The 17,603-nt window shown below is 48.8% G+C and overlaps 1 protein-coding gene across 2 annotated transcripts in view; it reads left to right on the plus strand.

Moving 5' to 3' along the window:
* Rcan1 (regulator of calcineurin 1) overlaps nt 1-17,603 on the plus strand; it is an 83,434-nt gene that overhangs the window by 61,243 nt on the left and 4,588 nt on the right. The window contains exons 1-2 of one of the 2 annotated variants that reach the window (XM_048422554.3): nt 12,772-13,037; nt 15,971-16,144. In XM_048422554.3, the coding sequence (XP_048278511.1) occupies nt 12,951-13,037; nt 15,971-16,144 (261 nt within the window). In that variant the 5' untranslated portion in view covers nt 12,772-12,950. Of the gene's footprint in view, nt 1-12,771; nt 13,038-15,970; nt 16,145-17,603 lie in introns of those variants that run through there. The other variant, XM_085685788.2, reaches the window with a different exon arrangement.

The raw sequence follows: 17,603 nt of genomic DNA on the forward strand, positions 1-17,603 counted from the left end.
TTCTTGGGGAGCCACTCACAAACCAACTGCGGCAAAGCCTGCTCTTGCATGCGCTCCTGTGGGAAAGCAGTTGACGACTGACCCTGGATGCTCGCTTTCCGGTCTGACTAGCTGCAAGTCTTGCCTCAGCACATCTGGGACATGTTCCCTTTACTTTTGCTGCAGAATGGTGAAACTTCAAAGCTTCAAGAGGAAGCGCTGAGTGTTGGTCCTGAGTTTCCATTTCTGCAGAGGCAACTGCCTGTCTGTGGAATCTGCTCAGCCTTGCTTGGCCCAGAGGCTAGAGCCTCCATTCAAGATGCCGCACACAGTGAGCCTAAAGAGGAAAGGTCCTGAGGCTCAGGTAGGTGCATGCGGCTTCTTAGCTTTCCAGAAGCCATGCAGTGTCCACCGAAGCACTCCCACAGGCCCTCCCCATTCTAGGGCACGGACACCACAGTACCATGTGGATGAGGGATGGTGCTGCAGCTGTCTTTGGAAACTGTTTGCAGGGATTGTCTTTATCACAGCGGCCTGCAGCTCTGCACCCACCCCCACCTCACACGCACTGCTTTCCAGGCCCAGCATCCAGCTATGGCCTCGTGAAAGATTTTATCTAATATACTCATTTATGTTAATGTTCTTACCAAAGTATTTTTAAATGTGGCCACATGTGTGGATTTTTTCTTTGAAAATGAATTATGGAGAGACAGGATGGATGTCCTAACATATCTAGGACCTAAGTGAGGTATTCCCCCTTAGCCACACCCATCCAAGTCTGCAAAACTCAAGAGTGTTGCAAACGAGTGCCGTGGACGAGCCCTTTCATAAAAGCCGCTGCTTCTTTACTAGGAGTGAGGGAAGGAAACAAGGGTGTGCTCTTCCTGTCCGCTGGAAGCCTAACCCTGGCCTCAGGTCCCTTCCCCACAGGTCAGCCGTCATCAGTTGGTTATTGAGATGGGCTCCTTACCTACTGGTCTTGGCTTCTGTAGACCCCCAGCTTCCAGCCTGTCGCCTGAGCCCTGAACAACATGGATCTCTTTAAATTCTCTCTGTGTGTATGTACATGTACATGTCTGTGGAGGTCAGAGGTCAACCTTGAAGGCTATTTCATAGGCACTGTGCAGTTTTTTGAGGCAAAGATTTTTGTTGTCCTGGAACTTACCCTGTAAATGGAGACTGCTTTTCTGTTTCCTGGCCTCCCAGACCCAAATAATTAATTACAACACTGTTTGCCCAATAGCTTAGGTATATTCCTCTTTCATCTTAAATTAACCCATTTTCATTATTTTGTATTTATCACAAGGCTCATGGTTTGTTACCTCTTGCTTCATGGGCAGCTCCATGGCATCTGCCTCCTTTCTACATGCATCTCCCTGACTCTGTCTTTTCTCTCTCTCTCTCTCTCTCTCTCTCTCTCTCTCTCTCTCTCTCTCTCTCTCTCTCTCTCTCTTTCTCTGTTTCCTGCCTGGGTTTTGGGGATTGAACTCTGATCCTCATGCAAAGCAAGAACTTCACCAACTGAGCCGTTTCCCCAGCCCTCTCTGTGTTCTCTTGTTCGTCAGCTTCCAGTCCTGTCTCCCAAGCTGCAACTGAGCTCCTGTATGGACAAGAATTGTGCCTTAGGCATTCAGTTGGGTACTGTACTATACCCTTGGTAATGGCTGAGTTTTGTCTTTTGTTTTTGTTTATTTTTGTTTTTGACTGATTTGACAAGGAGATTTTGGAAGGAGTAACTGCTTTCCTCTCATGCCAATCTCCAGGAGCTAGGTGCTATGTGCCCTTCAGCAAATGCTTACGAAGGAGTTTTTGTGTTCTGGGATATGTAGTTTGGTCTGCCCTTAGTTTAGTGGAGGAAACCAGTCCTGATGGTGAGAGCTAAGAATCCGGGGTTCCTTTACAAGGTGTTTGATGGGGTCCTTTGACCCAAGCATGGTGTGCACCCTAGGTTTTAGTGTCAACTTAACACAACCCAGATCACCTGGGAAGAGGGACCCTCACTGAGGAACTGTATCAACGAGCTTGGCCTGCAGTCATGCTGTGAAGGCTGTCTTGATAACGGTTGATGTGGGGAGCTGAGCCCACTGTGGGCAGCACGGTCCCCCTGGAAGTGAGCCTGGGCCTCATAAGATACCCTGCTGAGCGGGAGCTGGCCAGCAACGCTCCTCCATGATTTCTGCTTCAGTTTCTGTCTGAGTTCCTGTCTCAATGACCCTCAGTGATGGATTTTGGCCTGGAATAAACCCTTTCCTCCCCAAGTTGCTTTTGGTCGTTTCATTTATCTCAGCAACACAAAAGTAAACTAGAACACACACAAGTGTGTAATAAGTGATGGCTGGATGGACAAACTCATCATTTTTCTCGAGACTTGGAAGCCTGACTGGTGTAGGTCCTGGGAGTTTTCCCCTGTAACTGACTGCTTGCCTGGAATTTTCCCTTTAGCAATACATTCCACTGGAGTTGAGACTTTGATCTCTAGAATTTGCTGATTAAATACCAATTCTCTTAGAAGGCCTTGCTCATTAAACAGCTGTTATCTCTAGCGCTGTAATGGGGAAAGTTGGTTGAGTAACATTCCAGTCTTGTTAGAAGGCTGATTCCAAGGAAGGGGCCATTGTGGGGCGGGGCGCCACTCCCCTCCCCCCCGCCGTGATTCCAGAGCTGCTGGGGAAGTGGGAACAGGTGAGCAAGAATTCAAGTGCGGTGTCCGCACAGTAGACCTCCAGGGGGTGTTGGATTCTCACTGCCAGCCTCAGTGCAGTCGGCAGAATGCTCTATACTCTGAGGTCTGCTCATACTAAGGCAGAGGTTGGCCCAGCCTCCCACAGCACATCACAGGACAATCAAATGACTGTTCCCTCACACGTGATGCCTCTGATTATATTGTAAACACTTCATCCAACACAGCTCATTACTGGGGTATTTCACTAAAGATGGTTTGCAGAACAGTTTTTGGTTTTTATTTTAGGTCAAATAAATAGTTCTGATAAAATTTTGGTTTTAGAAAAGGGTTTCTAAAAAAGTCACTGACTGACAGTACATAATATGAATATACTAAAAACACCAGGCTTGGGCTGGCACTTGCCTTGCAAGTAGAGTACTTGCCTTGCAAGCCTGAGGACCTGAGTTGGACCCCCCACCCAACCCTCCTCCCCAGAAAACACATACAGAAAGCTGGGTGTGGGGGTGTGTGCTTGTAAATCCTAGCACTGGGCGGGCAGAGACAGGTGGATTCCTGGGCACTCTGGCCGGCACCCAACCTACTTAGTAAACCGCAGGTCAGTGAGAGAGACCTTGCTCCTGAAAACAAGGTAGATAACACTCCTGAGGAACTAACCCCGGCTGGGATTATTTTTCTGACCTACACACATGTACACGTATATGCCTCATGTACATACAAGACCAAAAAAAAATCACCAAGCTGAGAAATTTTGACTACAAAATGAAATATAAATTAATGGCCCTAATACCAAATTAGTCTTCTTTTTTATGGCGGGGGAGGTTGGTTTCTTCTTTGTTTGTTTGTTTTGGGAGGTGGGTTTTTTTAGTTGTTTTGTGTGTGTGTGTGTGTGTGTGTGTGTGTGTGTGTGTGTTTGATTTTTCGAGACAAGGTTTCTCTGTGAAACAGTCCTGGCTTCCTAGAACTCACTCTGTAGACAAGGCTGGCCTCGAACTCACAGAGATCCATCTGCCTCTTTCTCCTGTGCTGGACCCAAATCAGTCTTCTAACCTTGAATTTTATGTAGCACATCTGTTAACCTTGACCATCAAGATATAACGTTGGGGGGGGGGGGGGAGCCTTTTTTTGTTATTCAAAAAGTAACCAATGCATTGTGCAAATTTTGTGACCAGTGTAAGCCCAAAGAGAAACACAGCAGTCTTCCGTACTATTTCTGTTTACTGTGTTACTTTTCCTCACCTGAACTGTCACAATAGCACTATTACTCGTTATTACTAACACTAATGACTTTACAGTAAATAGCATCCTTTTATAGTAAGCATTTTCACTTCCTAAGTATCTTTATTCTCTATTCAATGGATTTAGCATCTTTATTTTTTAATATATTTTAACATTTTTTTTTCATTTTTATTGTCTGGTCATTAGTTGGATATTCAATGGCCCAAAGGGCACACTTCCATCTTAGCCCTCTGTCATGAGTGTGTTCCTAAACTGTTCCCAGGAGGGAGCTGTTAGTCCGAGGGCTTCAGTAGACCTCCTTCATCCACTTCCAGTCAAGTTATTCACCTGGGTAGATGAGCTAATGTCATTGAATCCTGGCCACTGTCTTGAAGTTAAATGATGCCCTGTTTGTCACGACCTCCAGGTGATTTGTGATGGAACTTTCTTCTGTCTCCTTGAGCTCGTGCCTTGTTTGGTTGTTTGGGGCCAGGGACATGGACCCTCAGGAAGGAGATGGACCCCCGACTGCTCTCAGCTTGCCCTCTTTGGAGATCACTCATGCCGAGGGGAACACTGGACTCCTTTCTGAACAACATGGGGCAGCAAGGCCCACCCCTCCTGTGCCATCCTTGGGACTCCCCACAGGTGTCCACGGGGACCAGGACCACAGTATAGCTCTCTCCATCCACCTTGACCTGCTCCCCACACACTTGCCCATAACCCCCTTATACAAGAACCTCTTTCGTGGGGAAATCAGGCGTCCAGACAACTGGTTGGTTGAGCTAAGTTGATCATGATGGGTACCAAATAATTCCCCTCATTGTGGACGAGGAGCCTCCATGACTGCTTCTCAGAAGTTTGACTGATCCTAACGGATGTTTCTTAAAAGATAAAACCAGGTTGAATGGTTTTTATAGTATTTTTCAACATAAGATGATTGATCAAATATGTCCGACATCTTCACATAAACAGTTTAGAATGCTGCCTTCCCAAGGTCACTTTTTTTTTTTTTAAGTATCTTTTAAAATCCTTGGGGATTGGACTGGAGAGATGGCTCAGCAGTGAAGAGCACTTGCTGCTCTTAGAGAGGATCCAGGATCCACAGCACTCCACTTCTCCCGCCGCTGTGGACACTAGGCACATATGTGGAGGAGTGTTCACAGATAAAACAGTCATCCACTTAAATCTTTAAAAAATTTCATCCTAGAACCACCTCCAGCCCTCCCCAAGATGTTCCGTTTATCACAAGCTAATTCTGTCGGGGCTGTAAGTGCTGAGGTTCTGACTCTCAGCCAGGGCCTCCCCACTATGGCCATTGTTCACGCCTTTTCTCACTGCTGAATGGAATGCCTGACAGAAACAACAGGAAGGACGGGGCTTGGGGATTAGAGAACAAAGTCCATTGTGTCAGAGAAAGCATGGTGGATGGACAACTGGCTTGTTCTGTGTCACAGGAAGCAGAAAGCTGGACCTGGAGGAGAGAGGGGTCTGTAACCCCCAAAGGCCCTCACGGTAACCTGTGTTCCTCAGCTTCATCTCACCTCTTAATGGTTCTGTAGCCTCCCAGAACAGTGCCACACATGAGCCTGGGGGGGGACATTTCACCTTCAAATGGCAGAATAATTTCTGATTAACAATTGCTGTTGAAGCCAATAGTGGTTTTGTGCACTGGAGTGTGATCGAGGCCATCCCCATAACCATGTTAGTCTCATAATTCCCAGGAGCCGACAGAGAGGTTCCAGGGTCGAGAGAACATCACCCAAGTGCTCAGCAAGTCATCTCAGAGAGTGGCAGGCCTGTGAATAGCCTATGAAAAATCAATACATTTGAAGAAGTGCTGTCGGAGGCGGGGGGACACGCACTTGCAGACACCACAGTGAAAGCCTCGTTGCGGCCCCCAGCACCCCACCCAGCACCTGGCTCTAACCAGATGCTGTAACTTTATGTGCCTTTGGGGTTAATCCTCGGTGAAGGCTCTTTAGTGAGATGGAGTGGGAGTGGCAATGACACTGGAACGTTGGAGAATATCAGTGTCCCCAAGATCATCCACGTAGCCCCAAGCACGCAGGGCTCATGGCCGCGTGTCTTCTCCCACCCCACACTCCCACCCAGGGAAATCAGAAATTCAGCTTCTGTAAGAGAACTCCCAGTCTATAAATATTGGCAGCTGTTTTCTTCATGTTGTGGGGTGACTACCATTCTCGGGGACAACTAACCAGACCATTGTCTTGGGGAAAAGAGGACGTTTTGGGTCTCCCACATTCTAGCACAAGGGTGTGAGCCCAACTCTCTGGCACATAAAGATTAACTTCCCCCTGAAACTCAATGGAAGCCCCTGAATTTCCTAAGGAACACCTACGTTTTAGTGGGGTCTTTGTCATATGCTACTATTAACACACCGCCCAACTTTTTTTTTTAATGTGCATTGGTGTTTTGCCTACATGTTGGTCAGTGTGAGGGTTCCAGATCCCCTGGAGTTAGAGTTATCGACAGTTGTGAGCTGCCATGTAGGTGCTGGGAATTGAGTCCAGGTCCTCTAGAAGAGCAGCTGAGCTCTTAACCCCTGTGCCATCTCTTCAGCCCCACCTTGAAGTTCCTATCCCTCAGCCTCCAACTCCCAAGTGCTGGGATTACAGGCATGGATCGCAGCGGCATATGTAGTCCTGTAGACCAATCCCAGAGCTTCCTGCATACGAGGCAAACGTTCTACCAGCCGAGCTGCACCCCATCCATGGAGCTGGGTTTTCCATCTGATGCTGGGTCACAGACTCCAGCCTTGCCTTTCTCCTTCACAGGAGCATCACCCTTGTCCCCCTCTGAGTGAGCTCCTCACCGGCCGCAGTGCCATGTCTGCCAGCTCCTTGGAAGAAACTGCCGGAAGGTTTCCTCAGTCCTAATGATGACGGGGAAGAGCGTCCGCCTGGGAAAGACAGGGGTTTCGGGAGTGGCACCCCAGGAAGTGGGGATCATGCTTCAGAGGTGTTGGAAAGATTGAACAGAGCTTTGTGAACGCCATTTGGCACCTGGAGGAAGACAGCCAAGCTAGTGATTCTGCGGGGCCAGGCGGGCAGGGCCAAACCCCACAGGCAGCAGCCCAGCTTTTGTAGGAAGTGCCAGCGTGTGTCTCTGGGCGAGGACTCCATCTGAGCTGAAGTTAAAAGTGGTCATTAAAGCAAGTGATCCAGGAAGAACAGAGCAAAAAGAGCCAAACAGGAATGAGTAATGGCAGCAGCTCCGGCCTTGCAATTGCTAAATCAATGCTGCCTCCCTTGGTCCTGGGTGATAGTGGCCAGGTGGTTAGGGCCGCTCTGATTTGCCCGAGGCTGTTTCTTCGTCTTAAACTTTGCAGACCCTGCTTTTCCGAGAAGTAATAGAAGGAAGGAGATCTTTATGTGCCCGGGAAAGATTGTGGTAATAAGGAAACAGACGCTAATCAGATTCCGAGCACAAGAGGAGGAAATCTGTGAAGAGCAACCTTCCACTTTAGGAAGAAAAGTATGGTCTTTCTCCATGCTTGAGGGTGGAGGCTGCATTCTCTCCTCCTCCCCCTCTTCCCCTTCATCTCCCCCTGTCATCTTATCTTCCTCTTTCTTTCCCCCTCCCTCGCCTTCTCCCTTCCTCCCTTTCTTTCTTCTCCTCATTAGAATTTTCTTCTGGTTAGAATTCTCACGTTCACTTTAAGCTTCGATTGCCCATAAACTTCCCTCCACTAAAGCCGTTGCTTAGCGCTTCCTCTTGACAGGATGGACACAGCGCAGCCGTACCCGTCACTCTTGGCGCTGGCATAGACAGTCTTTAGAATTCCTATATCAGCCCCAAATGCAGCACAGTTCTTTCCCCTTGACCAAGCAAATTTTTACCAGTGACACCACATGCCAACACTAAATCCTGAGTCCACATGTCATAACTGCGCTTTGTTCTCTGATTGTTCCCAAAATTGACCCAAGGGGCTGGGAGGTGGCTGGATGGTTAAGCCCTGGCTGCTCTTACAGCCAGGGACCAGGTTTGGCTCCCAGCACCCACATGGCAGCTCACAGTCATCTTTAACTCCAGTCCCAGGAGATCCAATGTCCTTTCTGGCTTCTGTGGACACCATTCACTTGGTGCACACGTGTGTGTACACACAGACACACACACGCAGAGGCAAACACTACACATAAATTAAAATTGGTGGCAGGGTTGGGGGGAAGATGCCGGAAACGAGTTCCTTTCTCCCACATTCATATCATCAAGAAGTCTAAAGGAAAGGGGGGGGTGGTCTCTGTTAGAACCCATCTGCCTCCGCTGAGCCCCTGGGACAGCGGCAGGCTTCCTACCAAGATCACTGTGAGTCTCCAGCTAACAGACTGCCAGTTGCCCTGATTTCCCACTTCCCTGGTGAGTTTGCCTGGCAGGCTAGACATAGAGGACACATCAAAAGCCTATTGGGTGGCATATTCCCCTCTCCCATTTCCTTTCCTCTGCTGGGGAACCAGAGAGTCCTGAGCATGCCGGATCCTAGGAGACCCTAAAAGAAACTGATCCTCCTGAGAGCCCCCACCCTCTCCATGCTGTCTGATACCTTTAATAAACTTATGACAGTGACAGTCAGCCTCAGATTCCCCTTGAGCCCCACACCCAAGACCTTTCAGTCTCCAAATATTTTTGATTACAAACCTCATAAGTAAAGATGCTTTGCCTGCCCAGGTTGTTATTGATAAAATCTGTACATGGAATACCTTATAAAAGAGGCCCCTGCCACAGCCCTATAGAAACTGCGGTGCCTCCATGCATCCATATGGTGAGGCCTCCCATCCCTCATGGATGCTGCAGGCCAGTGTGTGCACAGCAAGGACACAGGAAGTACACGGAAATGCCTGGCCCTCGCTGGACTAGCGTGAGGCCCGTAAGCTCACGCTGCCTGCCACCTCAGCGCAGTGCCAGCAGCCTTCACTCTTGATGTTCTTAGCTGCAGCTGGGCCCGCGCTGACCTCCCTGAGAAGCTGAGGTAAGCGGCCTCGTCTGCAACTTCCCTCTACCTTAAGATTGCAGCGCGAGAACATTCCTATGATGCTGGGGAGCTGCGAGAGCCCAGTGGTGGCCAGGGTAAAGCGGAGAGAGAACATTTAGTTGGTCAGAAGAGACCATTGTGATGGACTTTGAAGAGCGAAATTTGAAAGAATTTTACGACTGGAATATGTGAATCCCCTCCCCACAGTCAGCTAACAGTGACTATAGGCTGGAAACCAGTAACGACTGTAAGAGACATCATCCCCTAAGGAGAGGCTGCTTTCACTTTCCTCAGATGGCTTAGGTATGCTAGGTAACTTCCAAAGGATGGAAACAAAATAAACATAGGTCACACGTAAATGTCCTCAGCCTTCAAGAGGAGGCGCAGTGATTGCGTGGGGCCCTGTCCTCAGTCTCCAGCCCCTTCCTGTCCAGTGTCCTGTCCTGAGGCTCTCTCGTGGTGCCCTCTCCCTCATCCTGCATGGTTCTGCATATCCGGTCCGAGCTTGGGTCCCCCTATAGTTGGTTTTGTGACACTTTACTTGGCACCATGTTCAGCTCCCTGGGGTTCTCACAGCCGGAGTTCTGAGGTCCCCCCAACCCTGCTCCCTGATTCCACAGGCCTGCCCAGAGGAATGCAAGCCAGAGAGGCTCCTTTGCGGATTCCCATGGTTCTGTGGAAGAGCACACACAGCATAGACTTTGGGTGACTGAAGCGGCTGTTGGCTCCTTCAGCTTCTGGCTTCAGTTTCCTGTTCTGAGTGCAGCTTTTCCATGACCTGATGAACTTTGCTGTGAGCACTGTTGCCCTCAATCCCTCCCCTTTAACTAGCAAATAAGGATCAACTCATTTGTAATATAACTTATAAATAATGCAGCTTCAGATTGGAAGGGGGAGTTCAGTTGTACAATGCTTGCCCATGACGAACTAAGCCCTGGTTTCAGTCCCTAGCCCCACATAAACCAGGCCTAGTGGAACATGCCTGTAATCTTAGCACTTGGGAAGTGAAGACAGGGATCAGAGCTTCAAGATCAGTCCCGGATACATGAGACCCTGTCCCAAAAGAATGCAGCTGTCCCCCGAAACCACAAGGGACATGCAAGCAAGAACCTTTGAAATACATGTGCTATCTCAAAACTAGCCAGGCAGTGGTGGGACAGGCCTTTAATCCCAGCACCCAGGAGGCAGAGACAGGCGGATCTCTGAGTTCAAGGCCAGCCTGGTCTACAGAGTGAAGTCCAAGATAGCCAGGGCTACACAGAGAAATCCTGTCTCAAGCAAACAAACAAATCAATGAATTGCATGTGTTGGCCAGTTTTCTTCTTGGTAAGGCAATTACTTAAAGGGTAATTTGTTCTTCCTGTGGGGCCTTTAGGAAGAGGCAGAGAGCATGCTGGGAAAGGATACAGCTGTGAAGCAGTGCTGCCTCCACAGAGATGGATGCTCCAGGAACCTCTGTGTGCTCCCCAATTTATCAGGGGGCACCTCAGTGCTCTCAAGGAGCCAGGTTCCCCAGATGACACAGAAGCCCCCCCCCCCAGCCCCATGTCTCTGGAGCTGCAGCCAAGGACACCTTCCCTGCCAACAGATCCTAGGCACCTTCTCCCCCTTAGGTCAGGGTTCTAGAACGCTGTGTGATCAGTGATTTCATTGTTGGGAGGCACCCTGTTCCAGTCTCCCTGCATAATGCCAGCTGTCACCTGAAGCGGCCCCTATTCCTGGGTGACAGCTGGAAGTCTCGCATTCACTAAGTGAAATTTGATTTAGATGAAGCCAATCCGTCCAGACAGGAACAGAATGACATGTTTCATGTGGCTTCAAGGACAGCCTTGTGGAAAATGTGTCGCCTCTATGAGAAAAAGTTGAGCAATATTCTTTTACCTTGATGCCCCTTATTCCCACCCCCACCCCCACCCCCGTCTTCAATGAAATCAAAATTGTAAATTTCAATGAGCCAACTCCATTGTCTCAGATGGACAAAAATGGCCCAGGTCTGCCCACAAAACCTACCTGGGAGCATCATATCATATTTACAAGAAGAAAAGATGGGGGCTGGGGAGGCATCCCAATCAGAAAAGTGCTTGCCTTGCACTGATTTCGATCCTCAGAACCCATGTCAAAAATCTGGGGGTGAAGGCAGGTGTTTGTATCCCAGCACTGAAGAAGCAGGGACAGGCAGATCCTGAGCCCCCTTGGCAAGCTCCTGGTCAATGTTTGATTCGTGAGAAACATCCAAAGTTGTTCTTCAGCCTACATGCACAAGTGCACATGTGCATTACATATATGCGAACACATGTTTGCACACATGCAAACACCATGAAATCAGGCTCCCTTCCTCTTCTGATCCCCTTTAACTTTGCCAAGGTGGGCTCCAGGAGAAGGCAAAAGAAAGAAGTGGGAGGCTCTGAAGGACTGGGGTTTGATACATAGTAACCCAGTGCGAGGCTCCCCCCACACACCCCCCAAAGTTGCTATTTCCCCTGATGTTTGACTGCACACCTACCGCTCAGTGTTCAGAACATTTTTAGAATAAATGCATGTAAGTCTTTAAGGGCTGGCAGCCCTGGGTGATTTGGCAAAGCAAACACCATAACTGGTTTCTTACATAACCCCCAGAGTTGGCAGCAAGGCGCCAGGCCTTGAAATTAAGCAACACTCACTCATCTCAGGAGCCTTGTCTTCTCTCTCTCTCTCTCTCTCTCTCTCTCTCTCTCTCTCTCTTTCTTTTTTTTTTTTTTTTTGTGGAGGGATAAATGCGCTGTTTGTTCCGTTTGCATAGATTCTTTGTAATTCCTGGGTGACTTTACTAGTGCCTTGAATAAAGTTTTGTGTGGAGGGTATGGCTTGACTTCTGGACGTTTGGAGTCTGACTCTGTGCAGCACCTAAAGAAGGCGTTGATACTTTGAATGCTTTAATGAGGTTAGGACAAGTGAGCAGGATGGATTGTCTAAGACTGGTAGTTGGAATTAGGAACTAGGGCCCTCTGGATGCCCATGGTGCCCTCTGGATGCCCTCGGTCTGCAGCAAGCATCCCACACCCTGCAGGCACAGAGGCTGGTAAGACATGCTTGTCTGTTAGAACCTGAGTCTTTCCACATCTTCCTCCCTTTTTGATAAAAAGAAAAAGTGTGGCTGCTGAACAGGATGTCCCCCTCAGTTTCAGAGCCCCGACTCTCTGTCCGACTTTTGTTTCTGTGACACTGGGCATCAACTTGATGGCATGTATTCTGCCATTCTCGTTCTGCTGGGACAGTCTTCGCTTGAATTCTTTGAGCCTCCAGGAAACATGCATATGTTGCTACCCTCCAACTCAGATTTTCCAAAGGAGTATCCTGGGTGCCCTTCCCACCATCCCACTGGGAAGTGGGACCTTTGCCCAGTAAAGTACAATTGGGGAGGGGGTAAAAACACTGCGTTTCACAACAAATCCTACTTTTTTCTTAAAAAACAAAACTCACTGACCAAGACCAATTGCAAAATGTTTCTCTGATGCCCAGCAAGAAACATTGAGGTTTTCAGGGCTAGCAACTCCCCACGACTTGGATTTCTAGGTCTTTCAAAGCCTAAAGACCCCCTGGAGGCTAATTGCTGTTTACCACCGCAGACCTTCGTCCCTTCTCATTCTGTAACATTTTCCATCTTAAGCGGGCCCGCCCCGTTCAGCCCCAGAAGCGTGTTGTCTGGGCAGCGGAGTGGAATTACTACCAGTGGGAACTATGCCGCAAGAGGGGTGGTGAAGCTTCGGAGCTCAGCAAACCTCAGCGGCCTTTTCCACTCTCCGAGCAGAGGTAATTAGCATAGGGAAAATGACTAAGGTGTTGACGTCACCTCTTTCCAGTAGAAACTCACACTTTGTCCCTGTCTGCCTGCAAGCACGCCGGACTTGACTCAGGAATTTGCTGTCCAAACAGGATGCTCTGGAAGCCGAGCCCTCCCCACCCCCAGGGGGCTGGCCCTCAGAGGAGCTTTATAAACCGGCTGGAGAAAGGACCGTGGTATCTGTCTTGCCAAGGAACCGCTCCAGCTTGGTGCTTGCCTGCCTGAGTGAGTCGTTAGCGTCTGCCCCGTAGGAAAGCAGAATGCATTTTAGGGACTTTAACTACAATTTTAGCTCCCTGATTGCCTGTGTGGCAAACCGTGATGTCTTCAGCGAAAGCGAAACCAGGGTAAGGTTTTCTGGCGACCGTGATCTCAGAGAATTTTCCAAGAACGCCGCTAATTGGGACAATTAGCCAAAATCTCAGGGGCGGGTGGCTGTCTTGTGGGGTTTATCAAGTAACCCCCAAAGTAGTTAGAGTCTTGAAAATCAGAAGCTGTTGCCTGAAGAATTAGCTGGGTCGGGAATTGGGTAGAGCTGCTGCTTTGACCACTCCGCTCCCGGTTCCCTATGTGCGGGAGGTGCGGACACTGTGTGTGGCCACACTTGGCTCCTGTGAACTCTGGAGGGAGGCTGCTGCCAGCTCTTGCCCCTGGAATTCCAAATAATCCGATTTCCTCGTGGGAAATAAATACTGTGAGAGGACTGCATGTTTGCAGCATTGGCAAGTGTCTGCCTTCAGCTTCCAGATCCTTCCAACTAGAGAAAAATGCAGGCATAGCAAATGTTAAAACTCAGTGTGGGATGAGATAGCAGCCATCACGGAGATAATTAGTTGTCTTTATCACTTTGCTTTTCTCCATTTGGGAAAAGCATAAGAAGTGTTTTCCCCACCAGTTACTATCAAGCCATTAATAGTAATAGTAACTAATTGATCTTTAATAAGAATCATATATGAAAGGATATTGAATATGTTACGTTTGTGGGGATGGTGTTTGGAATGCTTTCTATTCAAGCCAATTGGGACATGTAGAGAGTTTAGTCATAGCTAAATGTTTACAGCGTTTGAGAGACTGGGGCAGTAGCTTTTTAACTTGATTGTAAACACATTCTATTCACAGACAGACTACAAACTTGATGTGCTGATTATTAGCTCTATAAGTGAACTTATTCAACTGTTTCTCATTAAGTAGAGATCCTATACAAAAAGTGTAGCAGCTGGGTATCTACTATTAGAACAAATAAGATCATTTCCTAAGTGTGTGGTGCTGTGCACTTAGCAATAATGTGTGTTCTCTGGTGCTCTGCTTCTGAGCCCTATCTTGCATTCTAAAAATATTCACCAAATCATCTCTCCCAAATTCTGAATCATAACTTCAAAACTACAGTTAGTCACAGTGCCTGTTGATGAGATCATGTGAAATCCCAGCCTTACCAAAGACACCCTTCTGCCAGAAACCTGCCCAGTGCCTCACAGCTGCAGGAGAGGATGGCCCAGCTGCTCAGCTGGTGACATCCAGGTCAGAGGTCAGCTCTGCTCTGCTCCACACGCACCTCTGCAGCCTCTAATGGGGAGCTGAAGAAAAGCCAGGGGATTTCCAGAGAGCACAGGTGGGGAGACATCTGGGCTCCCCAGCCACCTGCCTCAGAGAAGAGCCGCGTGCACACGTGGTTCTGCTGCGCTCCACCTGGAACAGGCGCAGAGCCTCTAGGTTTTTAGTCCCAGAGATGGCTGGCTCAGAGTTCCCTGCTCTGTCTACACTTCCCTCAGTGTTTCCAGGATAGGCTTGTAAGTTTCTGCCTCAGTTGTCCACCTGTGCAGGAGTGAGACCATGGCTCAGGATCCAGGATCCATCCGTCTCTCACCACCACCCCGAGAAGTCCCTGCAAACTGGCCTGAGTGTTCTTGGTTTTTGTTGGTTTTTTGTTTGTTTGTTTATTTTTTGTTTGTTTTGGGTTTGGTTGGTTGGTTGGCTGATGGTTCCAGACAGGGTTTCCCAATAGCTATGGAGCCAATCCTGGAACTCGCTCTATACACTCTGCTGGCCTCAAACTCAGAGAGATTCACCTGCCTCTGCTGGGATTAAAGGTGTCCACCATCACCACCCAGCTTGTCCAGCTTGTTTTAACCTGTAGAAAAGAACTCAAAAAGCTGGGCGGTGGTGGTGCTGGTGCATGCTTTTGATCCCAACTCTGAGGAGGTAGAACAGGTGGATCTCTGTGAGTCCAAGGCCAGCCTGGTCTACAACAGAGTGAGCAGACTCCTAAAGCTACAGAGAAACCTTGTCTTGAAAAACAAACAAAAAGACTAAGAAAGAAGGAAGGAAGGAAGGAAGGAAGGAAGGAAGGAAGGAAGGAAGGAAGGAAGGAAGGAAGGAAGGAGAAAGAAAAAAGAAAGAAAAAGAAAGGAACTCAAAAAAAAACTGGCATTTAAAAGCCCCCATAATCTTCCTGGAGTCCTTAGGAGGTGCATCCCCCATCCCGCATACTGCTGCAGGAGAGGGTGGGGTCCCCAGCCTTTCCCAGGAGACTGATGAGCTTTTTCCAGAAGTCAAGAGCCAAGTTTGTAATCCCAGAATCCGGGCTTTCCACACTCACAGCTCACTCTGTTTCCTAATTCTCAGCAGCCCTTACAACATCAAGCAAGGCGTGTACCTGCTGGAAAGCATGGCCCACCCACTTGCACCACCTTCAATTTTAAGACAGTAGTCTTTCAAAAAGTTAAAAAGTAACAGACCGAGATAAACCACAGTGGGAGTTCACAAAGAACTTCCTTTAAGGAATGGTCAGACTTTCTTTTTAAGGTCATTGTGCCTTTGTTCTCAGTTTTCAGAAAGGTTCTCCCCTCCCCTTCAGATTTGCTTGCAGGACCTTGAGCCCTAAAGAAATATTTGAAGAACACAAAGTCTACTCTGGATGAGTTGGCTAGACAGCAGCGGGTCATGGGAATATCAGGCTTGGATAATGAGAGACATGACGGTACCTCCTTGGAAAATGCTTATTTTCCCATTTTCAAAGGAGTGCTAATTGTTCTGCTGGTTAAATGAATTTGGCATAATAAACTGTGTCCACTTCCCTTCTTAGAGGATCACCTGAGTTAGCCTAATGGCAGCGCGTGTGCTTAGTCTCTCTCTCTCTTACACATACACGCGCGTGCACACACACACACACATTTGGAGTCCTGGAAATGACTGATAATTCACTTTTCACCAAGGAAGGTAATGAGTAGGGCCTCCCTCAAGCAGGTGAATTTTAACCCCTTTTATTGGTATTGTTTTTCAGGCCAAATTTGAATCCCTCTTCAGGACGTATGACAAGGACATCACCTTCCAGTATTTTAAGAGCTTCAAGCGCGTCCGAATAAACTTCAGCAACCCCTTATCTGCAGCCGATGCCAGGCTGCAGCTCCATAAGACTGAGTTTCTGGGGAAGGAAATGAAGTTATATTTTGCTCAGGTAAGTGTGTCCATTGCAAAGCAGGGTCCTCCCTCCCAGCACGTCCCAGCAAAGCGCCTCATGTGCTGCTTTTGATAGATGCTGGAAAACTAGTGCACATCCCGAGAGAAGAGGAGCCCCACCCCGAATTCTCGGAGTCTCACCTGACCTGAGAAGGAAGCAGGGAAACAAGAGAGCCACCTCGGAGAGGTTACCCTGTAGCTTCCTAGGCTGGATCGGGAATGAGGGAAAGAAGCCCTCCTGGTTCACCCAGGCAGCTTGCAAGGGGTGTCACTGCAGACTACTCTGGTACACTAGGACCTGGGCATTGGGTCTGTGTGAGGTTTCTCAGGGATTAGGCTAATGACCCATCCAGAGGGTCTCCATCTGGTGCGGGTTCTCTAGGCTTACAGCAGCACCCTGGCCTTGTGTAGAACCTGTATGCAGGTCAGCACAGTGTTGTCCATCCAAGGTGGGGGAATGGTCCCCTGAGATGGTTACCACATGGTTGAGACCCTTTCTCAGCTGAGGGGCAGAGATGGGGAACTATGGGTGGCTTTGCCCTTTGCCTGCCAACCCCAGGAGTACCTTCAAGGCAGCTCCCACTTCCATGTGATATTGTGACAGGGACTGGTAGCTTGCCAAGGAAAGAGAAAAGAGGTTCTAGAATGTTACTCCCAAGGTAAAGTCAGTCCTTGTCAGGTCCGGAGCCTTTTCCTCACCCCACCTCCACTCCCAAAATTGTTACTTAGCCTTTGGGTCTCCCAGAAATTGATTTTGAGATCCCTCTACCCTCAACAATAGTGGCTTCGTTTATTCTAAAATTGTCTGTGTTCATTACTGTCATTTAGGGCAAGCATGATCTGTGCAGTGTGAGGCTCGCAGCCCTAGGAGAGGGGGGCTCTCACCCGTACTGATGCTGTTAGGGTTGAATATGAAATGCCCCTCATGGGCTCATGTGTTTGAATACTTGGGTCCTTGGTAATGCCACTCTGGGGAGTTATTGAACCTTTAAGAGGTGGTGACCTAGCTAAAGAAATGGGATCCTTCATGGGTGGACATTGAGGGGTTAGAGCCCAGCCCCCCTTCCTGTTGAAACCCTCTTTGCTTTCTGGTTAGCGCCGTGTAACAAGAGGCCACGTGCTCCTACAGGTCCTAGCCACTGTAAGCTCTGCCATGCCCCCTCCACGATGACTTCACCATGAACTCCACCACGCCCCCGCCATGCTGACTACACCCTCTCAAACTGTGGGCCAGGATAAGTCCTGTCTCCCTTCCGCTGTTCTCATCCGGTGTTGTCATAGCCACTAGAGAAGTTTGCCCAACCAGGCACCTCCCCTCACCTCCATACAGGCATCTTCACAGCTCTTGGAATAGGAGCCGGTGCCCTCCCTGGCCATTGTGTGCTGGCTGTGCTTGCCTCCCAAAGGTGTCCGGGAACCTCTGTGAACTGTTTACCCCGGCACTTCTCTCTCACCGC

The sequence above is a fragment of the Myodes glareolus genome, chromosome 2 (genome assembly GCF_982192425.1).
Source record: "Myodes glareolus chromosome 2, mMyoGla1.1, whole genome shotgun sequence".
NCBI classification, from domain to species: Eukaryota; Metazoa; Chordata; class Mammalia; order Rodentia; family Cricetidae; genus Myodes; species Myodes glareolus.